Source organism: Plectropomus leopardus, chromosome 19 (genome assembly GCF_026936395.1).
Source record: "Plectropomus leopardus strain MGB_pleo_1.0 chromosome 19, ASM2693639v1, whole genome shotgun sequence".
NCBI classification, from domain to species: domain Eukaryota; kingdom Metazoa; phylum Chordata; class Actinopteri; order Perciformes; family Serranidae; genus Plectropomus; species Plectropomus leopardus.
In genome coordinates, this window is record NC_142194.1 from 24,265,178 (window position 1) to 24,287,784 (window position 22,607).

A 22,607-nucleotide genomic window follows, 5' to 3' on the forward strand; every position below is an offset into this window, starting at 1 on the left:
TGATATACAGTAGCAGTGTGGCAACATATTTGATCTATAATAGGAAAAATCAGCTGTGTTTGTTCAATTTTTCATACCTCCCATAATGCAGCTGTGGCTGGAGGAATTATGTTTTCGGGTTGTCCATCCGTCTGTCCCTCCCATTCTCGTGAACGCGATATCTCAGGACCACCATGAGAGAATTTCTTCAAATTTGTCAGATGTCCACTTGGACACAGTGATGAACTGCTTAGATTATGGTGGTCATAGGTCAAAGGTCAAGGTCATTGTGACCTTGCCTGTCCCATACTGACACAAACGCTAAATCTCATGAACATCTTTTTTTTTTCAAATTTGGCCCGAACACCTACTTGGACTAAAAAATGATTTTATTTAAATTTGGCGTTCTGAGGATAAGGTCAGTGTGACCTTGCACTCGTCTCATTTTTGTGAATGCGATATCCCACAAATTCTTGAAAGAGTTTCATCAAACTTTCACTTGATCTCAATGATTAATCCATTAGATTTTTGTGGTCAAAGGTCAATGTCACCACCACCTTGCATTTGTCTCATTCTTTTAAATATCATATTTCGAGAAACCCTTTGGGGAATTTCTTAAAATTTGGCACAAACATCTACTTGGACCTAAGGATAACTAGATTTGAACTTAGTGGTCAAATGTCAAGATCACTGACCTCACAAAACATGTTTTTGGCCATAACTCAAGAATGATAGAATTTCATAGAAAATTACTACTAGGATTGACTTTGCAATGGCCAGAACACTTTTCGGGCCGTTCTTCAACGCCATATCTCAAGAACAGAGTGGGAGACATTTGGTCAGATACTGAATTGGTGACACTAATCTTTGGTGTCAGCCTTGAAAATGTGCTGATTGTTAAGATGTTCTGTGCTGTCGGGTGGAGGATATGTATGAAGCATCCACGTTTTCACAGACATGGATATAACCTGCAAGTGCAACTTGACTGCTCTTGTTCACAGAGGCATTCAGCTGGGAAGTGGTAATTCAAGTTTTCTCTTGCGGCCATATTGTGCTTTCAGATATATTCCAATGTGACAGAAGTCAACATTTCTTGGCTCCATCAGCAGTGGTCTGCTTCAGTTCAAAAGCAGCATCACTCTATAAATGCTCATGTTATTAACAGTGTATTGATGTGATTATTTATTTTGTAATATTGAACACTTTGGAGTGCCATAGAGTTTTCTTGCGTTGGGTTTCTGGGCTATTCAGTCATTGACTCTGACTTTCGTGATTCTATTTTGTTATGGGTGTGTTCTGTGAGTGTGTGTCTGTGTGTCTGTGTGCGTCTGTTTGTGTGTCTGTGTGGAGGCTTTTGTCATGGCTATGTATGTATATGACCTCTTTCCATGGAGGTCTTTAAGAAAAGGGATTTGTGAAATGTGGAAAGCAGACAGCTCAATCTCTGTGTGTTTTTACAGTATATGTGTGTGTATGTATGTGTGTGTTTGTGCATGTGTGTATATGTTGAAGCTTCCTTGCCATTGGGCTCAGGGAGAGCTGAAACATACTGCAGGATAAAATCAAATTATTTCTGCAGTTCAGTCATGCGTGGGGGTTCATGTGCATCTATATGCGATTTTAAATTCATGCTTGTCATAAAGAATATTGTATATGCAGTGTACAGTAAATTGTGTGTGTTTGTGTGTGTGTGTGTGTGTGTGTGCGCGTGCGCACGTGTGTGCAATGTTTTTCTATTTTTAGTTTTTGACCTAAAATTGCAGTTTGACTTGAAAGCGGTTTGTGTAAGCTACCAATGTAAAAGTCTCTCTCACACACACATTCATAGGCACGGGCATTATTGCATTGCTGAGAAGCAGACATGCATAGAGGTCATGGGTCATGAGAAGATCACCTCCAGGCTCTCATTGGACACTGATAAGAGATAAGCACCAATCACTTAACGGGGCTGAGTCATGAGGTCATCTGTTAGTCCCATCACATCACACCACACATGAGACTCTGGAATGGTTGTGTACTGGGGGAAGTCATGGGAAGACATAGAGTCTGTATTTTAACTTAATAGTTTTCCATCTTTCCAGTTTGTCTAACAGAAAGGCTTGTGTTTTGAACAACTTTTTTGACCGCGTCTCATCATTTTTCCTGATTATTATTGATCACATGGCTACTATTCTGTGTAATGTAGACTATGATGCTTTTAGAAATGTTTTCTTTTTTTAATGGTGTAAGAAATTGTCTTGCTTATCTTATTTTTATGCTTCTAAACCAATGACAGCTACGGGTGGAGGCATTATGTTTTTGTGTTATCTGTTTTTCATCCATCCATCTTATTTCCGTGTGTAAGATATCTCCTTAATGGATTTTCTTCAAATTTGGCACAAACGTCCACTTGGACTCAAGGATGATCTGATTACAATTTCGTAGGCAAGGGTCAAAGTCACTGTGACTTCATGTCAATCTCATTCTCGTGGATGCTAGTAAATTTCCTCAGATTCGGCAAACGTCCACTTGGACTCAACGGCAAACTGATTAGAATTTAGAAGGTGATGGTTAAGGTCTCTGACCTCACATCTGTCTCAATCTCTAACACTAAATACTGTATGCAGTAACAGAAGCTCTCATTTTTTAAAGCATGTTATATTGCCTGCCAGCTAAACACTATAACTGTTACCTAATTGTTAAATATCACATATTTTCTTTTGTGTGTCTCTTAGATCAAGACGGAGCTGAGCCCAGTGCTAACTCAGTGTCGGCGTCCAATCTCCTGCGTCTGTCCCACTACACTGGAAGACAGGAGTGGCTCCAGAGGTGCCAACAGCTGCTGGCAGCCTTCTCCGACCGTCTGACCAGGGTTCCCATAGCACTGCCGGAAATGGTCCAGGCTCTTATGGCCCAGCACTACACGCTTAAACAGGTTAGTCTTATACATCCACATACAAACTTAGATGCTTTTTTCTTACGTACATGGTAGTTTAGGGAGAGCTTTACATTGTACTCTGTTTTCACGCCTCAAGTGTTTACCTGGCGGTCAGCCAAAACTCATTTTCATGTCCGCTTGGTGAAAATAAGCATTTTCTGCCTGCTTGACAAATTGTGCAAACACAATAGCCATTGACAACAAGTGAACCAAACAATGCGCAGCAACTGAACTATAGCTGAGCAAGAAGCGGGTGAAACAATCTCAATATTGGCTCTGCTGACTCGCTGCTATTATCAATACTAACAATGCACTGGAGTGCAAGTGCATCAGTGCAAGTAAACTAGACTGTTAGAGCAGACCATAACGCCACAGAGGACTGTGTTCCTTTAACAGTAACACTATTAAATATTTTCAGTAGGGTTGGGCAAGCTGAGCATGTTTTAGAAACGTTGTTTGCTTTGAATACCAAAACCAAGACTCACAATTTATGTGCTCACACTGTGCAGTCCATTTATCAAGTCATGACATTGACATGATATTTGCAAAATAGACAATAAAAACAGCCCGTCTACCCCTGTGGACCGTTCTGGCTATGACAGTCGGTAATAAAGATTTGTTTGAAGGCTCCGAGGTGGAAACAAAAAGAACTCATGGAGAGCTCTGTGTGCGCTATGTTCAAGAACCCAACAAACCTCAGAATTTAGAGAGGGGGACACATTTAAAAGAAAAAACACTGTTAATGGTATTTTTACTGCTATTTTCTAAACCTTTCACGCTTCCGATATTCCTTTATGATTCATAGCTGATGGAGCACACTGTAGGTTTGAAATTTATCTCACTACTGAGAATATAAATTAGCCAGATCAGATGGTAGCACAAAAACATTCAGCTGAGAAAAAGACGAAGTTGTATTCATTTATTTATCCCTCACTGGGGAAATTAAATGTTTTAACTTTTAAACAGTTTTTCTGAAGATTAAGTGGGTGCAGAATTTGGTAGTTTGTTTCAAGTTTACAATATTTTGTATCTCATGTTAAAACCTTTTTTGATTCTCCTTATATTCTACTATTTGTCTTCTATTCATTATGCAATTAAAGAAATGTCAGGTGGCATTAGTCATAAACACTTCTTAGGACCATGCATCATATAAGGCTGTAAATATTATATTTGGTCACATTCTGCATGAATACAAAGGTACAATTTTTACTTTTTGTCTTGAGTTGGAGACACAAATTATCATGATACAACCCTATTCGGATAAAGCACTTGTAAAGGCTTTTCCTTAAACAAAGCTAATGTGTTGACACATGATTAACCCTTTGAATCTTGGATTGACATCAGTTTTCTTGTACTTTATTCAGACAGCTTTTACAAGCATTTGAACCTCTGAAAGATGAGAACATTGGTGTGATTCCTTTCAAAAACATGTGGGGAAAAAAGCAATGACCAACTTGGCAAGAAATGTTCTGCAACTTGCAAGAAATGAGAAGATTTAGAAATTTCCATCCATCCATTTTCGACCGCTGATCCAGGGTCGGGTCACGGGGGCAGCAGCCTAAGCAGGGAAGCCCAGACTTCCCCCTCCCCGGCCACTTCGTCCAGGGGATCCCGAGGCATTCCCAGACCAGCTGCGAGACATAGTCTCTCCAGCGTGTCCTGGGCCTTCCACGGTGTCTCCTACCGGTGGGACATGCCCTGAACACCTCACCGGGGAGGCGTCCGGGAGGCTGACTAATTAGATGTCCGAGCCACCCCATCTGGCTCTTCTCAACGTGGAGGAGCAGCGGCTCTACTCCGAGCTCTTCCTTGATGACCGAGCTCCTCACCCTATCTCTAAGGGAGAGCCCAGTCGGAGTAAGCTCATTTTTGGCCGTTTACCCGCAATCTTTTTCTTTCGGTCACTACCAAAGCTCGTGACCATAGGTGAGGGTAGGAACGAAGATTGACCGGTAAATCGAGAGCTTTGCCTTTCAAAAGCAAAGCTCTCGATTTAGAAATCAATTTTAGAATAAGGGAAACGTCCCGAAAACTGTACCTTTTTGATTATCATAATTATGTTTTTAAAATAATTTTAGAAATTATTATAAATGCATTACTTATACATCTTTAAGCACTACTTAAGGCCATTTTCTCGTTTTTGTTTTGTTCTTTTTTTCCCTTTACTTTCCCATTGTTTTTTAACATTTTTTTCAGTTTGTTGTTAATGTTAGGTTACTCATTGCCGTCTTCACGTGATTTTGAAAGAAATCAAATGAATTTGCTCAGGATTCAAAGGGTAAACAGAGGTCACCTGAGGGCTCTATTTCAGCTTTCTACATGCATGCACTCTTAATCCCTGGACACTGACTCTCGTAATCTCTTTCCCCAGTTTTTTAACTGCCTTCATGCATTTAATAGGTTATTTGAGCTGTTCAGCCTCAGTTATATAATCGCTTTTGAAATATTAACACCCTCAGTTAGCCTGAAACCAGCGTACTATGAAAGCACAGCGTGAGTTACCCCGAAGTTTCTCCGTCACACTGAGAAAACTTTTAGCGTGACGGCACATGCTATATAATCAAAGATGAAATAACAGGAGTAGAAAGCGAGCAGGGGATAGTTAGCCTTCTGTTGGTCATGTCTGACCTGCTGGGGATGAGTCGCGGCTGCAGGGCGAGGGTAACGAGCTCAGGGGTGAGGCGAGGTGAGGGGGCCCCCAAGAAAACACCTGCCTCCCTTGTTACTGCTACAAATACAGTGCTGACCTCTATCACCTCCTCCTCCTCTGATGTGTCACCTTTTCCCTGTTATGTCATCCTATACACACTCTCATCTTGTTATCCGTCTGTCCTCCTCCTTCTTTTCTTTCGAATTTCACTCCTCTTCACCGTCCTCCTCTTTTTATTTTTTTAGATTGTGATCTGTGGCCAGAGGGATGCCCCAGATACTACAAGTCTCCTAGCAGCAGTCAACTCCCTCTTTCTACCACATAAGGTAAGTCTGTGTGTTTGTGTGTGCGTGTGTGCGTGCGTGCGTGCGTGCGTGCGTGCGTGCGTGCGTGCGTGCGTGCGTGCGTGCGTGCGTGCGTGTAAGAATCATGCATCATCTTGACAAAGTTATGTGTCAAAGCAACTCTGAAAAGCAAAGAGCACGACACAGCACACAGACACGTTGATTTACTCAGGCAACATCAGTACCTTTTATAGTGGCAGCAGATTCACAGTAACCTTTGAAACATGCACACACAGAAATCACACACACACATACACAGAAATCACATACACGCAGAAATCACACACACTAACAGATGCAGAGTGGGACCGAGCTTGAACAGCGCCCGAGGTGTTGGCTGGTTTAAGTGTGGTTCTCTAAAGGTCAGCCTGAGCTCCTCTCCTCTCCTCTCCTCTCCTCTCCTCTCCTCTCCTCTCCTCTCCTCTTCTCTCCTCTCCTCTCTTCTTGGCTATCTCTTTTTAGGCATCAGCTGACCTCAAAGCTCTCCCCTAACGTCTTTGTTGCCTAATAGGTTTAAATCTTTACTTTGCAGTCGGAGGCTCTTGTTTGTTAGTGTGTGAGTCTTTCTGCCAGCTCTGACTCAGGCTGTTTGTTATGAATTGGACAGCTGTCAGTCTGAGTCAGACTGAAATTCAGTGTGGTTAGCCAAGGCTTCATATTTAGGTTTCCTTCGGTCACATTTCTTAGACATTTTTAACTTTAAGAGAAGTCTTGGATTCTCATCAACAAGCACTTGTTATAGTTTTGGCACTTTGGGAAATTGCCAAGAGTTGGATAGAAAGATTGATAGCACTCTCATGTCTGTCCATTAAGTTTGAAGAAGCAGTAAACTTAGTTTAGTATAACTTGGGTTTCCATCCAAATGCAGCACAAATTTTAACCAATTTTTTAAGAAATCGGCAAAAGAAAATGCAAATTTCTGTGCTATTTCATCCATTACTGTAATGCAAATCTTGGGAGTTGGTTCAAGATTAGCAGTAGATGGTGCTAATTCTCCAGTCTGAAGTCGTCAAAAGAAGAGGGCACAACAAGATGACAGAATTGATAAGGGTGTAAATCACAATATGACAGACACTGTAGAGCTTCACTGTAAGGTGGGGCTCGGGTGAGACCGTGTGCTTCAGAGCTTCCACATCAGCCAGGAAGAGACCATGCACTTCACAGATGAGGGAGGTGAGGGAGAGAAGGGATCCCAACCCCCGACAGTTTGAGCATGTTCGGTGAGAAAGAGACACTGTGTGCCATGGAGCTTCAGTGTTAGCTGAGAGCGAGCCCGGTGTGCCTCCTATTGCTTGTCAGCGGTTGTGACACTTTATAGTTTGTAAAGTTGAAAAAAAACAGCTCAAGTCAGTCAATAAACCTGTTAATAACTGTTGGTTAAAATGATCCTTCCTGTCACTGTTTGTGTGACAGGCGCAGCAGGAGGTATCAGTAATTAACGAAAACCTGTATAAACGTGCATTAAACAGCATCCGTGGTAATTATTGCTACATAGGTGTCACCAGGACCATGATGACAGACTCAAACAATGACAATAATCACAGTAACAAGCAAAGAGTGCCCTGTTGCAGTTGAGATTTGGTGTCTTTTATGAACAGCTCAGTACATGAAGTGAAGGCTAAGGGTTTGAGTGCCATTCAGAGTAAAAAACAAGATTCAACAATGTTCATTTTGCTTCTTTTGTCACTTTTGCATTGAGTAACTCAGTAAAACACTAAAACACACACACACACACACACACACACACACACACACACACAGAGGCTACCTTGCATTTCTGATTGTGTAAAACCGCTCACTGAGTTCTGTTTACTCAACCAGCTCGAAACTGAAATTAGATCAGTAAATTAAAGCTGTGATTGTCCAGCGACACAGTCCATCTCTCGCTCTCTTTCATTCACACACAAACACGTACGCGCGCGCACACACACACACACACACACACACACACACTTACACTCAACAGGGCCCTATTGAAATATAGATGAGTTGTGCAGTATCAGGCGGTGGCTGCAGTAACATCAGGTCATTGCAGATCCCTGCAGAGAGACAGAGACCAAGAGTGAGCCATTAACAGGATGGATCTATTATTAAGGGGATGTATGTTGTGTGTGATCACACTCAGCCAGCGCCAGTCACATGCTGGGCCCTGTTACTGTCACATTAATCACCTGGGTTCATCTGGGTTGGACAGGGTTTCAATTTAGGGCATTTGTGACCTTGTTTACAATAGCATGCTATGTATGTTTGGGATAAACACTTTTGCATGTGTGCAAGTCTTCTTCCATCTAACTAACACAATCCTTATAGCTATTGTATTTAATATGATTTCAGCCTGATTGAGGGTGTTGTCCTGCATCTGCTAATGAGTGCAGTTATGGTAGAGCTGAGGACATATGAGAAATGAGCTTTTAAAGGCTGTGTACAGTGAAGGATGAGAAAAGAGGTGATGGTGACCAGAGGAAGGCACAGATCTTTACTGCTGGGAACAATAAGATGTTAAATGAGAAAGAGATACACACTTACAGCAGAACAAGAATCAAGGACACTGGACACTCCCTAGTGGAGAACAGATTTTCTTCATTACTTAAATAAAGGCAAAGATTTTTTTTGTATATGTTGTATGAAAAGCAGATTTTAGTTGCATTTTTTTAGAAGCTGAACAGTGTTTCCCACAGAATTAGAATCTATGTGTGGTGGTAGCAAACTTCTTGTTTTTTTTTCTTTTTTTAAAATCTCGTGTTTGTATGTCCCTTTTTTATCATTGTGTGCCCCCTCTCTAAAACGCTGATTTTAGTTTTTTTTTTTTTTAGAGAATTAACAATGTTTCCCACAGAATTAGAATGTATGTGGCGGTAACACACTTCCCGTTTTTTTCCCTTTTAAATCTTGTTTATGTGTCCCTGTTTTTTATCATTTTGTGTTCCCTCTCTAAATTGTAAATCGATGTTTTCATTGAGGCTACTGCCACAAATATATGAATTATTGGAGACCCTGCGAAATGTAACGAGGGGTTAGTGCTCTTTTTGTGTGTGTATACACGTTACACTTATTGTGTGTGTGTGTGTCCAGAAGCCAGACTAAAAAAAACACTTCTGGACAGGTCTGTCAGGGTGACAAGACAGATCCAGATTTTGTTCTAATGAGCCTTCATTGAGCCCCAGAGTGAGGTGAAGGGGGTGATGGGAAAGGAGTAAATGAGACAGGCAGAGAGTGTGTGTGTGTGTGTGTGTGTGTGTGTGTGTGTGTGTGTGTGTGTGTGTGTGTGTGTGTGTGTGTGCGCGTGTGCGTGTGTGTGTGAGAGTGTGAGAGAGAGAGAGCGTGTGAGAGCGTTCCCAGATGTTGTGAGAACAGCTGGCCATCAGTGGCAGTAGCAACTACCTTGGCTGGGCTGAGGTGTGATGATCCAGCACAAGCCTTAACCCACACACACAAAAACACACACACATGCTCTTTCTTGGGATGAGATGCAGCCTTCCCAGAGGAATAGCATCGCTGCCTGCAGCAACTGTTAAACACATACACTACACATCTGGCAGGCACACACACTTCTGATAAAAATCTCACTAAACACATAAACACAAGATGCCACATGTGGATGCTGTAAAGTCATACACAGATATTACTGATGAGGTCAGATAGGAGAGAGAGAAGAAGATGTTGCAGAGGTTAAGTCTGTGACAATTCTGACTATTGATAATAGCAACTGTCACTACACCATACACATATATATATAACATATGACGTTTATAATAACGGCTATTTACGAAGCCAAATGCCAAGTTATTTTTCATGCAAAGAGTCCTCGATTTGAGACAGAGGTAGAAAAAAAGCAGTTACTAATAGCTTGCCAGCGACCATAACTAAATGGGTTGAAATGACAGCTGTCACTCAAAGAATCTTGTAGCTGTAGCTAACTAGTTAATTCTGGTAACCTTAGCGCCATGAGTTAATTGCAGGGGTCTTCATAGATCTTTAAAAAATGAACTCAAACCCCAGTGGACCCAGGAATTACAATCTCATCTCATTGGACTTGATAATATTTAAAAATATATATGCCCAATCCTTATTCCCCAAGATACTATAGACTTGATAGGATCATGTCCAAGAGGTCATGGATCTCAGATGTATTTTATGCAACTGACAATTAAATGGCAATTAAAATTTCTACTAAAATGCTGTGACACTACAAAAAACATTTACCATGTAATGTTTTTACCCATCTTAATGTATACTGTGCTAAATCATGTTTCAGATATTGATTTTTATTTGATTTTGTTCTGTTGTAACTTATTTTGTTGTCTTTTAGCCTCTGTAACGCTTTAAAAGCTACCCCCTTTACAATACGTCAGTCCAATAGTAAATTCTTATTTAATTACTTTTGAGATTTTATTTACAATTGCATTACTTAAGCAGCTGATCAATGGTCCAGTGTTGGTCACATGTTGCTCTTGTTCTCTGGTGATGGCCTTTGTGGCTAATTTATGGACTGATCACGAGACTAATTAATATGAATGTTACTGAGTGTGTATCTGGATGAATGCGCCAGTGAACTTTTATGACAGTTTAATGTAACATAAACCTAGGTGCATATGTGATTGAATTAGGGGAGCACAGTGAGATTGTATACACCATCTTTTGTGATGAATCCAATACACACCACACATGCCTGTGTACAACGTGTGTGTGACCTGCTGGCTGAAAATGCTGATGCTGGCTGACATTTTTTAATCCTGTACACTTGATGGCTACATACATGATGCCATGTCTAAAGAATGAAGTTAAAGCTGCACGTCCCAGACAAAACGTCGAAGTCCTCACCAGCTGATCTGTGTAAAAGATGTGGTAATAAAGAAACAACATTTTTTTGTATTTCAGTGTAGAGCTCATTAGTCCAACTTTAAATATAACAAGAGAAAAGGCTGGCTCGAGTTGCCGGGATAAATCCAACAAAGGCAAGCCAAGGCAGTTTTATTTGTATAGCACATTTCATAAAACAGGGAAATTCAAAGTGCTTTACTAAGCATTAAAAAATACAACATAATAAAGGATACAAATGCAAAATAAAAAAGAAAAGATATAAAAGGTAGAATTAATACGTGATTTACAAATTTTTAAAAAACAAAAACCATTAAAAATCGCAAAAGAGTAGACAAGAGGTGCATAGATAAAAAGATTTTATTAAAATGATTTAAAATAAAGGTTTAAAAATAAGTTTGAAGTCATTACCAGGTGGAGTAGCCAGTGTAAAAAAGGAACTTCTTTACTTTTAACTTGAAAATGGACTAACAACTGCACCTTCCCTCCCTCCAAGCTCAACTCATGAAAGTGTATTCCCTCATCATATGGAGAAATCTAAGGCTTCACTGGACCTTGTGCTCAGTTAAGATTGCTAAACTATGATTGGACAATTGTTTTTAGGGGAGAAATTTAGAATGGTACAAGGTTTTCTTTTTGTAGTTTTTAACTGTTTGTTGGATGAAACAAGACATCATCCAGCAGCATTTTATACAATTAATGTGGTTATCGGATACGCTTTGCAATTAATTCCTAGTAGTGATAAAAAAAAAAAAAAAAGATTATGCTGATATGAAATTAATGATGGAAGGATAGCCAGAGAGCCGCAGAAAAAAACAACTAGATAATGGATAAGATTAATTGGAAGAAAACCAATTACACTGGTGGAGAATGGGAATCAGTATGCAGAAGATAAAGTATGAAATTTATGATGGAGTCAAAAGGGTGAATTACGTAAGAAGTACAAGTGGGAAGAGATGGAGGGATGTTAAATGAGATAAGGGGAAGAGGTAGAAGGGAGAGCGGGTGAGGGGATTGTGCTCCACGTTACATTAGGTAGCTATGAGCAGAGAACATGTCTAATTTAAATCCAATTACTGCTCGCCTGTTTACCTGGTTCATCGCCGGCTTGCCCTAATTGTGCTGAATGAGGTGCTCAGAGCCCAACTCATGCTAATCTAAATACACACATACACGCTGAGATCTTCACTTCATCTCATTTATTTACCATTTCAATTCACAGCGAGACCTTGTGCTTCTCATCCCACCGCAGCACGCAGAGCTCCTGCTGCACTTTTTGCTTGTTAGAATCAAGTAAGGCTCGAAGAGTCACGTTGAAACATGACTCTTAATTTTAATTTTTGCAATTATAAATTGTGTTAATATTTCTATTTCACAGAAATATAGCTTGGTTACATTTTGGTTGAGGTTTGTTGAGACTCTGAAATTGTGAGTCAGAGCACGACTAGAGAGGTTGTCTTTCTCTCCCATTATTTTCCCCCTCACCCCTCATGCCTGTTTTTTTTTGCCGTGTGTGTGTGCATGTATTTGTGTGTGCATGTTGGATCACTATGGCACCACAGTCTACCCATGTCGGTGCTTTTCTGCTCTCTGTCGCCCTCCTATGGAAGTGTGAAAAATTCACGAAAGGTGTCAGTTTAACCTAACATTGTCAGCAGTTAAATGTTGCTTAACAACAATAAAATAATCTTTTTTTTAGTTGGGATGCATGATTTGGGAATTTTTTGGCGATATCTGTTACCAATATATAGCAATTCATATGGCCGATTACCGGTATTGATATATCCACTTTTTTCCCTACCTAATTTTAGTGATCATCAAGTCTCCTCTGTAGTGGAATTACCGTCATATTATGCATATTCTTTTCATCATGGCCCACCAGCAGATGGAGACATGAATGAATCTAATGCTTTGCAAATTTCATTTTGTCAATTACAAAGTTTGGGTTTGTGATATCAGCAGAAATCAGCATGCTTGCCAATTCAGATATTTAATTTTAAAGCCATTATCTGCCGAAACCGTGTTGTGCCGATATTATTGTGTGTCCCCACTTTTTAGAAGTATATTTGTACCAAATACTACTTGAATCACTTTTCATAAATGCTACGTGAAGATACGGTTTAAGCCTTTAAGTAATGTAGAGATAGACATCTCTGGTGTGGCTCAACTTGAACCGAGTAACTGACTTAACTGATATTAGAAAGACAAATTGGTGGGGCCCAAAATTGTTGGAAAAAAAGTCAGTTCCCGCAAGTTATCAGAGACCAAACCACAGTCAGAAAATATTAGGGTAATGATATGTTCCTCATAGATTTGGCAACACTGTGGATTTGAGATGAAATCATAGCTACAAGGCTAAAGCGCTGCCTTTTAGGTTTAATGTTGTTTGAAGGTGTTCTCATCCATATTTGATGAACAGTGTTTAGCCCAAAGCCCTTTTTTAAACTTTGCCAAGACATTTTGACTTGTGATAGTAAGAAAAGCACAGGTGTGAATAATAAAAATGATGATGACGGTCATTTAGCAGCTTCACTTTCAAGGTCCTGGCACTCCTCATGCAGGGTTTCGGGGACACTTGAATAAAACACAGCCAGTGGTTAATGCGATTAGTAACACCTGCTTATTACCTACTTTGACAAGTTGAAATGTCTGCAAGGAAAGTGGCCCATGCTGCAGGACAGACATCCTAAACATTCTGCGAAAGACAAAGGTGTTTTTTATGGCCGTCCAGATGAATGCCCCTCAGTCAGACTTCGGTCCAAGAAAGAAGTTAACATTGCAGCAGTTAGGCTTAGTGGTACATTTTCTATACTTTTCAAAATGAAGCAGAGAGCAAAGAGAGACCACAGATTTGTGGGGAGCTCAAGTTGTTTGCTTTATGAAGTTTCTTCTTCCATTTTTGCATCAGGTTAACCGGCAAGTTTGTTGTATGAAGTTGTAGTTTAATCAGTGATGGAAAAAGTATCTTTTACCTAAGAAGTGGCATAAATGTTTAGGACAATGTATGTAAATTTGTTGCAATAACATGGACAACTATCCATGTAATGTAACATAATGGCGGGATTTTTTTTTTTGTTTTCTGCTGTTAACATTGATATGACAATGTATGGCAACTAGCTTAAATAACATTTGAATAGTGTCTGAATCAGGTATGTTTGATTACCGCTTGGCAACAAATAATGCTGGGACAGTGTGATTTAACATAAGTGTTGTGAATAAAAAAAAAGTCTTGAAGTCTTTATACTTCAGCACCACTCACACTTCTCCTCTACATTTATTTTTTAGATGAAGCATGGACAACGCAGGGCGTTCAGTTTTCAAGCGGCGCACTGCTGCGCACTTTAATTTCAAACTGCTCTGGAAGTACAGCATTGTAGTTCCAAGGTACAAAGCATAATTTTTTAAAACAAAATAACAACAGGCCAGGTCTCACTCCTGTGCTCTGGATGCTCCACTGCTCCGTGACCACTTGTACTAATACATTTTCTAGTTCTGTTCATGTTATACATTAGCAATGGTCACTGACTTTTATTATTAGACCTTATTTCCTTTCATGGAAAAGCTTGAAAATTTCTTCCAAGAAATGGAAAAAACCCTGTGTGAAACCCTGTAGAGTGAGTCAATACTCGGTAACAAGTAAAAGTCCTTCATTTAATCTTACTTAGGTAAAGGTACAAATTCTTAAGTATCAGCATCAAATTATTTACCAAAACATACCACCAAAAGTGAAGTACTCATTTTGAAGAATGTGCCCTTTCAGAATCATATGGATTATTTTGCTGGATTATAATTTGTGATTTGTACATCATCTTAATATTGCAGTTGATAAGGTAGGGCTACTTTACCTCTTATGATTAAATTCAAAGTCAACTTTGTTAATTCTGCCATATGTAGGGGACATGGACGGGATTGACTTGCCATTTTCCCCTGACCCCCGGTGTAAACATGCAAGTACAAAAACAAATGAATAGAAGAAGTATGAAAAGTAATTGTTAAATGAAAGTAATACAATTACAGTTAAACTTCCAGTATAGAGCAGTAACTTCAAACTGAAAAGGGGATTGAGCGATTAATTTAATCATAAATTATTAGTTGATACATATTTTGTTGCTGGCAAATAAATGTGGTTGGAGTAAAATGTAAAATATTCCCCTCTGAGATTAAAGGAGTAGTAGTAAAAAGTAGCATGAAATGGAAATACTCAAGTAATGTACAAGTAGCTCAAAATTGAACAGTACTTGGTATCATTATTCCATTGATTATAAAAATACTAAGACTGGTTTTCTATCCACTACAGTTCCCATAAACATGTTTCGGATCCTATAACATCCTGCATTAAAACATATTAACCGTTCAAAAGCTCTTAAAATAAACTTGGTTTTATCTTTAATGACAGTCATTTCCTTACCACACAAAGCAGATTTGAAAGGACTTTATCAGACTGCATTAGTCTGCTCTTGTTATTGTTTCTTTGATCATTTTTATATCAGCAGAAGATGGATTTTTTTTTTCTCTTTTCCGATTACTGTGGAAAAAAAATATCATTCCAATCCTGAAAAATAACATATTTTGAAATACCCCAAAGACCTATGTCTGGTTTTCTCATTCTCTTTTTCTTTATTGGTACTTTATGGAACACATTTATACAAAATGGAAACCACCCAGCATTAAGCATGGTGATTTACATTAATAAGAGCACGCTTTTCTGTGTTCTCAGGGTTTTTCTGGTAATAAAGCTACAAAGCATGTGCTTCAAAGTATGAATTCCTGTCAGTGCAAGATTTACGTGTGTGGTCTTTTGTGAGTTGAATAATGTTTTACAAGGACTATAATTCCCATTGTTGTTAGCACGAATGCCTCTTGTCAGCACTGCTATTAATCAGTCTCTACTGTGCTTTTGCCCCCCGCAAGAAAACTAGCCAAGCTCTTGGCTTTGGTGCATGATGTAAAGTCAGACATTCACAGAGATAAGTGAGGTTTGCTGGCTGTCTCCACAGTGCACTTAATTAAGGACATTGAGTGGATGTCTTTGACTAGTGTTACAGAGGACCACAAGGTACTGGTGAAAGATGCTTTTTGGCAGAAAGAGTGGAGGTGATAGCCGTGGCCGGAGACATTAGGTTTCTGGGTTTTCCATCTGTCCGTCCCATTCTCATGAACATGATATCCCAAAAAAACACACTTAAAAGAGAGAGAATTTCTTAAAATTTGGAACAGATGTCTATTTTGACCCAAGGGTGAACTGGTTCATTTTTGGTGGTCATAGGTCAAAGATCAAGCTCTCTGTGTCCTTGTCTGTCTCCTAGTGACTCTATCACAAGAAGGCCTTGAAGGGATTTTTTAAAATTTTGTAAAAACTTTTACTTGGATTTAACAACAAACTGACTAGAATTTGGTGGTCAAAGGTCATGGTCACTGTGACCTTGCATCCATCTCATTCTCATGAATGTGATTTCTGAACTTCAGGGAATTTCTTTAAAGCTGGAACAAATATCCTATTAGTGAAGGATAAACTGACTCAGACTTTGGTCCTTGAAAGTGAAAGGCCAAGGTCACTGTGACCTCACAAGACATAGTTTTGACCATAACTTGGTAATGCATGGACTAATTATGACAACATTTAACAAAGATATGTAATAGGATGAAATGATGACATTTTATATCCAAAAGGTCAAAGGTGCATTTCACTGTACATCGCAATATTCTGCTTTTCTGGTCATTACCTAACATCATTACTCAGAAACACAACGGGGAACATTTGGTTAGATCGTGAATTGGTGACACTTAACTTGGGTGCCCACCTTTGCTGATTGTATTGATCTTCTTTATACGCCGCTTTGAAGATGTGTTTGAAGCATTGAAGCATGATGTCACAGACATGAATGTAAACTATTGACTACAATTTGGTGGGTTCTGGGAGAGGATTTTAGAAAAAGGAATTCCTGGAGTAAGTAGACAAGTTTCACATTTAGTCCCGCTTCCTTGCCCTTTTATGCCTGTACACATTCCCTAAGGAAGGGGAAGAGAGCAGGACTGAGTGCAATTGAGGAGAAGGAAGGGAGGAGCGTGGCCTTTTAGAGGAGAGAGGGTCCTTTTGAAAGCATCTGTGGAGGGAAATGACTGTGAATCCCTAACAAGACCTCAGAGACACAGGGAAGAGTTAGCAGGGTGATGGCGAGGGCAAGCAGAGGGATGGAAGGTTGGAGATACAGAGCCTAGCGAGGGGATAACTAGCACTGCTAACAACACAGTGCAGAGGAGGATTAGAGCTGGGCAGTCCCAAAGTCCTCCTCAGTGACCTTTGACCCCCCTCACTTCCATCCACTGCCTTGTTAGACCTCTACTCATGTCTGCCCTCCATCAGAATCCCTCTGTTCCCTCATCAAAGGCTGCATGTGTGTGTTGGCGCGTACGCCGTATTGTGTTCGAAGAATTGATTCTCCTGTTCTCTGTAAATGACCTGCTAAGCCCAATGACCAGTCAGAAAGCAGAACCCAGAGTGACTGACAGCTGTGGGAAAGGTCGCAGATGGTTGCTGCAGCAGGAAAGTGCTTCCCAAGCAGATTGTAAAGCCTCCATCCTCCCTCTGCTTTTTTTCGCTCGTCGTTACGCTTTCACATAGACTCAAGCATTTATTTCACTCCATTCTTCTCAGACTCGTTAATCTGAAATTTTACATATCCCTCCATCTAGTAATCCCACCATGTGCTGGTCCATCCATAAAGCCATGGGGGAGGTGTGCGTACACTCAGGATCCAGCAGAGAGTGGACAGCTTTAGTGGTGTTGCCGGAGATATAATCCTCTCCCTGTTGTTGTATCTCGTCTGTGCGTCTGCCGCAGTCGAGCTCCACGCTTATCCACATCTCAGCTTGGTAAATAAAACCCATGCTGGACTGATAAGACATCCGTGCACATGTGTTTACACATACGCATGGCTGTGGATGCCCACGTGTTTCCCTCGCTCTGACACTCTCTCTTTATCTTTGTAAGCTGTGAATGTTTTCCTCTGATATAATCACAGAGGTAACAGGGGTCAAAACAGTTGTCCAAGTTTAGTTTAACCATTGTTGTTTTTGTGGAGGAGTGTGTTCCATAAGCTGCAGACAGAGGAGGAGCTTTTATTTTGGTAGAAGTTGCATTTTTGAAGTAATGTTTTTTTTTAAGTATTGGTATTTTTATATTGGCAAAATTAAAGTTGTTTTCAAGTGCTTTACATTTTAAATAAAAAGTACAAAATTAAAGGGGCAGTTTACCCCAAAATCAAAAACACACATTTTTCAACTAACTGGAGTACTGTTTATCAGTCAAGATTGTTTTGGTGTTAGTTGCCAAGTGTTGGCGATATCGGCTGTAGAGATGTCTGCCTTCTCTCCAGTATTGTGGAACTAGATGATTCTTGGCTTTTGGTGCTCAAAGCACTAAAACAAAAGTCAGCAGCGATGTCTCTTTGCAGAAATCGTGACCCGGTTACTCAAGATAATCAACAGACCTTGTTTTGAGCCGTTTCATCTAGGAACTTTTATCTTTCCTCTGAAGTACAACCACCAACTGTGTCACTCCGGGGGTTTTCCACACATTCATTAATTTGTGGTGGCCTGCCAGGATTAAAACATCTGCCACCACAAATACATTTTCTATGTTTTGAGCTTGACCATTCATTAGGAGTGCTGTCGAAATATACTATACAGTAAATTGTTTGGCTCTATTTGTCATGTTACTTCTGTGAGAAACTCCTTTTGCTTCTGCTTTGCCTTGTTTGTCAAAATACGTTGTTAACTCTGTTTTTAAAGGTGCTATACAAATAAAGTTATTATTATTATTATTATACCTTTTCATTTATTGGGCATGCAACACTCTCTTGGAGCACACAGCATACTCTGGGCACAGATGGAGCAGCAAAAATTCAAGGGCAATGAAAGTGAAACTGTTTAGTGAAACTGTTTACTTTTACTGGCAGCAGCTGCTCCTCTCACCCATCGATCTGATCTGATCAGCTGTGAACGGCTCAGCAGATGAATTATCCACCCTGTGAGTTACAAACTGCTGCAAAGAAAAAAAAAAACTACAGACCTGCAAAAACCTCCAAACTTACAGAGGGGACACAGAATAACACAAAGGGACACATGCAGTTAAAAAATATAAAAAAGTAAAGGGAAGTGTGCAGCTCAGCCGAGAAGGACTCCATTAATGTTTACATCTCATGCAGTCACAAGCAGGAGCCTCTCGTCCATGAGTAGATGCGTTATTTCCAACCTATTACTCTTTCCATAATCCAATTTTATAATTTAATTAACAATCAGAATTTCCATTTTGCAATTTGTATCTGCCTGAATACATTAAGGATGTAAATTGGAAAAAGTAAGAGAAATCAATACTATTTCCATTTCAAAATATCATAAGACTGGTCTCAACCCTTCATGTAAACTTTTCAGAAGAACAGTTTTCAAAACCATTATAGCTAAAGTGTTTGTGTGGCCATAAATAGTTGAAACACGCAAAGTCTCTTCTTCTTTCTCACTTGATCCATCTTCTGTGTCTGAAAAACATTTGGGAGGCAAAACTATTTTCTGGTGAGTGTCTCCCAGTCAAATTAGACTAAACAGGACATAAAATATTGTTTTTCTTAATTAATTATTTTTTAATTACTCTGGCAAGCTGGACTGTGATACCTAAACATTTTTTTCCTGGCATTACTCAGTTTCTGTACATCTCGTCAAACAGTCTTCTCGCCCTAATCAGTTATTTTTTCCTCCCACTTTAAATGGAGCACCACTTACAAACTGAATCATTATACTTTCATTAAAAGAAAACATATGTCTGTGTACATATAAATTACCGTAGCTTGAAATGAGATGTAGGCTAATGCACAGTGTGATGTAACAGCCCTCATGTTCCAGCTGGGCATACTTTCACACATGACATAAGACTCAATTTCTCTACACTTGCCTAAGTTTGTGGTTTCCTGCGATGAGTTGGAAACTAAGCAGAAATCTCATCTCTTTCCCGACCTGCTGTGTGACTGCGAGCTAATGAAACACCTCTCATGGAGTCTCACACTCAAAATCTCACACACTGCGAGTTGATCTCTGCGGTCATGGTCGGCCTTTCAGCACCGTCACCCTGAAAGTGGTATCATAGTGGAAGCATGTGGCAAGAAATTAATTAACTGGCATATCGTCAGTCCATTTATTTCAAATGAGAGAATCTATTGTACTTTTGTGTCTTTTGAGAAAATCTGAAGTTTCCTTAATGAAAATTTCAACAGAAAGTGTTAGAGTTTTGTACTCAGTAACAATGTCAAGTCACTTTCATAGCATAAGTCTGTGAAGTTTTAATTATGGTTCTATTTCTAGTCTGACCGTGACAGGATTTTTGAGTCAGATACAAATATCAGAGTCCTGCACCAGGCACACCACATTTTTTTCCCCCCTAATCAAATTTTAATTCCGATTTTAACAAACATGCAATACAAAGGTTAGCCATTACCTGCATAAAAAATTGCATAGCAGGTAAAAAAATGTGTTTATGAGAAATTCACAGGCACAGGCATGGGTGAAAATTACCTAAATGCAGGTGGGCAGCAAGTGACAGCAAAAATATTTTGTTTTTCTTCTGTTCTCTACAGTAAGTGAAGTTTTATAGTCAGTTGCAATGTCCATGACAGTATTTTTTAGGACGTCACAGGTATCAGGGTCCTGCACCTGGTCGGGTACCTAGAGTTATGTCACGGGTAGAAAAAAAATATATTTTAAGAAATCCACAGGTTTGGGTGCTGGTACAAATTGACCAAATGTTGGCAGGAAGAGGGTGAGAACAAAAATATGTTATTTTCTGAAGAAATCATAAATGAAAATGATTTTTTTTAGTACTTTCAACATCTAAATCAGCTAGTATAATCAAGCCTGTTCAGCAGCAATGATTTTTTCCTTGGTGCTAAGTATGCATTCCTTCCAGAAAGTTTGATTTTTGTTTGAATTATCAGCTTGCATTGATTGCTCCTTAACACATAATGGTATTATGAGCCAAATCTATTTCTATACATGTTTACCTCACACCATTGTCTGACAACAGAAAAACATGTAAATAAGATCAACTTAGTAGTGAACTTAGCTGCATTAAAGCATAGTACAAGTCATCACAAGGAGCAGGAGGCGACTTAAAGGAGCTAAACAGGCTGAGAAAACTCTGTCCTCTCTAACTTTCTGTGCAGTCACTCATTTACAATGTCGATACAGCCGATCACACAGCTGTTGCCGTTTTGCTAATTATGTCAGATGGCTTCACGATGATGCAGTAATGATTTGATTACCGTCACACTGCAGCAGCTTGGATTACATTTAAAATGCGACTAAATGACTTGGTAAATTATTCCTTGTTTGGTTATCTCACAACAGGAACAGAAAATATGTAAATAAAAACAACTATATGAAGAAATCAGCTGTATTAAAACATACTGTAGTTGACAGGACAGGAGGGACTGGGTGAAGGTTTAATGGGCTGATTTAACCATTTATTATAGTATATATCTATAACATCCTATGCATTAAGTCATCTTTATGTTTATTATTTGGGATCAGGGATAGAGCGACAAAAACTGACTGTAGGCTGGGCAATACTGGTTCTGCTTTTTCTGTATATATTTTAAGAGCCTTTCAACTCTATTTAATAAAAGGAGTCTGTCTGCAAAAATAATGGCCCTTTTAAAAGCTTCAGTTAGTGACTTGTATGATTTCTTTTTCATATTTGCTAGAACTGTCGCTATATTCTGAAAGAGGTACATGAGACAGGTAGTCAGTGTAAAAAAAAATGTCCCTCCTCTTTTTCCTGCATGTTTTAGAATTCACACCAAAACAGCTAATCAGAGCCAGGGACTCTTTTAACACAGCTGTCACTCATAAATGTCACTGCTTGTGAACTTCCTTGCCTCAGAAACATATTTCAGTGTACTCTTTAGCTGTAGAATGAGAAAAGTTGTAGCCAGCTCGCCATGTTGGAAATAATCAACCCAAGTATTAAGCAACACCGACCGGCCAGACCAAATTTGTTTTTTCAATATATTGTTTGGCTGTAAAATAAGAATGTTTTTGACCTGGCTTAAATGTTAGAAATGGTCACCTGGTGTACCAAGCAACACCCACCAGCTAGACCAACTTCTTTTTTAGTGTACTGTTTACCTGTAAAATGAGAGAATTCGTGACCCAGCTGCTTTGTTGGAAGTGGTCGACCAAAGTACCAAGCCATGTCCCACCAGCCAGACCAACTTTATGTTTTATTGTACTGTTTGGTTGTAAAATGAGATTATGTGACTCTGTCGACATGTTGGAAATAGTGGACTTAAGTACCAAGCAACGCCCACCAGCCAGATCAAGTTTCTTTTTTCAGTGTACTTTTTAGCTGTAAAATTATAGTTTGTGACCCAGCCACTATGTTGGGAGTAGTTGACCAAAGAACCAAGCAATGTCAACCAGCCAGACCAACTTTCTTTTTTAGTTTACTGTTTAGCTATAAAATGAGAAAGTTTGTTATCCAGGCGACATATTGGAAATGGCTGAGTGAAATACCAAGCTACGACCACCAGCCAAACCAACTTTCTTTTTGATGTACTATTTTGCTGTAAAATGAGAGAGTTGGTCTGGCCAGTGGGCGTTGCTTGGTATTTTGGTCAACTATTTTCAACATGGCAGCAAGGTCCAAAACTTTGAAAAAGGTGATATATAGGCAAAGCAAAGCAGTTATTCATATTTGATCAGCACTGCCAAGCAGTTTGATTGACATGACTGGCAGTTGTGTTAGTGGCCACTTGATTCAGATTATTTGTGTTCATTCACGTAAGGTAAGGCCTTTACAAGTGCCACACGGTTTTAGAGTAGCAGAGGAATATGGTGGTTTTCACAGATT

General features: G+C 39.5%; 1 protein-coding gene across 2 annotated transcripts in view; it reads left to right on the forward strand.

Moving 5' to 3' along the window:
- spata20 (spermatogenesis associated 20) overlaps positions 1–22,607 on the forward strand; it is a 55,319-nt gene that overhangs the window by 23,396 nt on the left and 9,316 nt on the right. Inside the window, exons 14-16 of one of the 2 annotated variants that reach the window (XM_088070243.1) lie at positions 2,694–2,893; positions 5,792–5,872; positions 17,402–18,416. In XM_088070243.1, the coding sequence (XP_087926369.1) occupies positions 2,694–2,893; positions 5,792–5,872; positions 17,402–17,404 (284 nt within the window). In that variant the 3' untranslated portion in view covers positions 17,405–18,416. Of the gene's footprint in view, positions 1–2,693; positions 2,894–5,791; positions 5,873–17,401; positions 18,417–22,607 lie in introns of those variants that run through there. The other variant, XM_042507944.2, reaches the window with a different exon arrangement.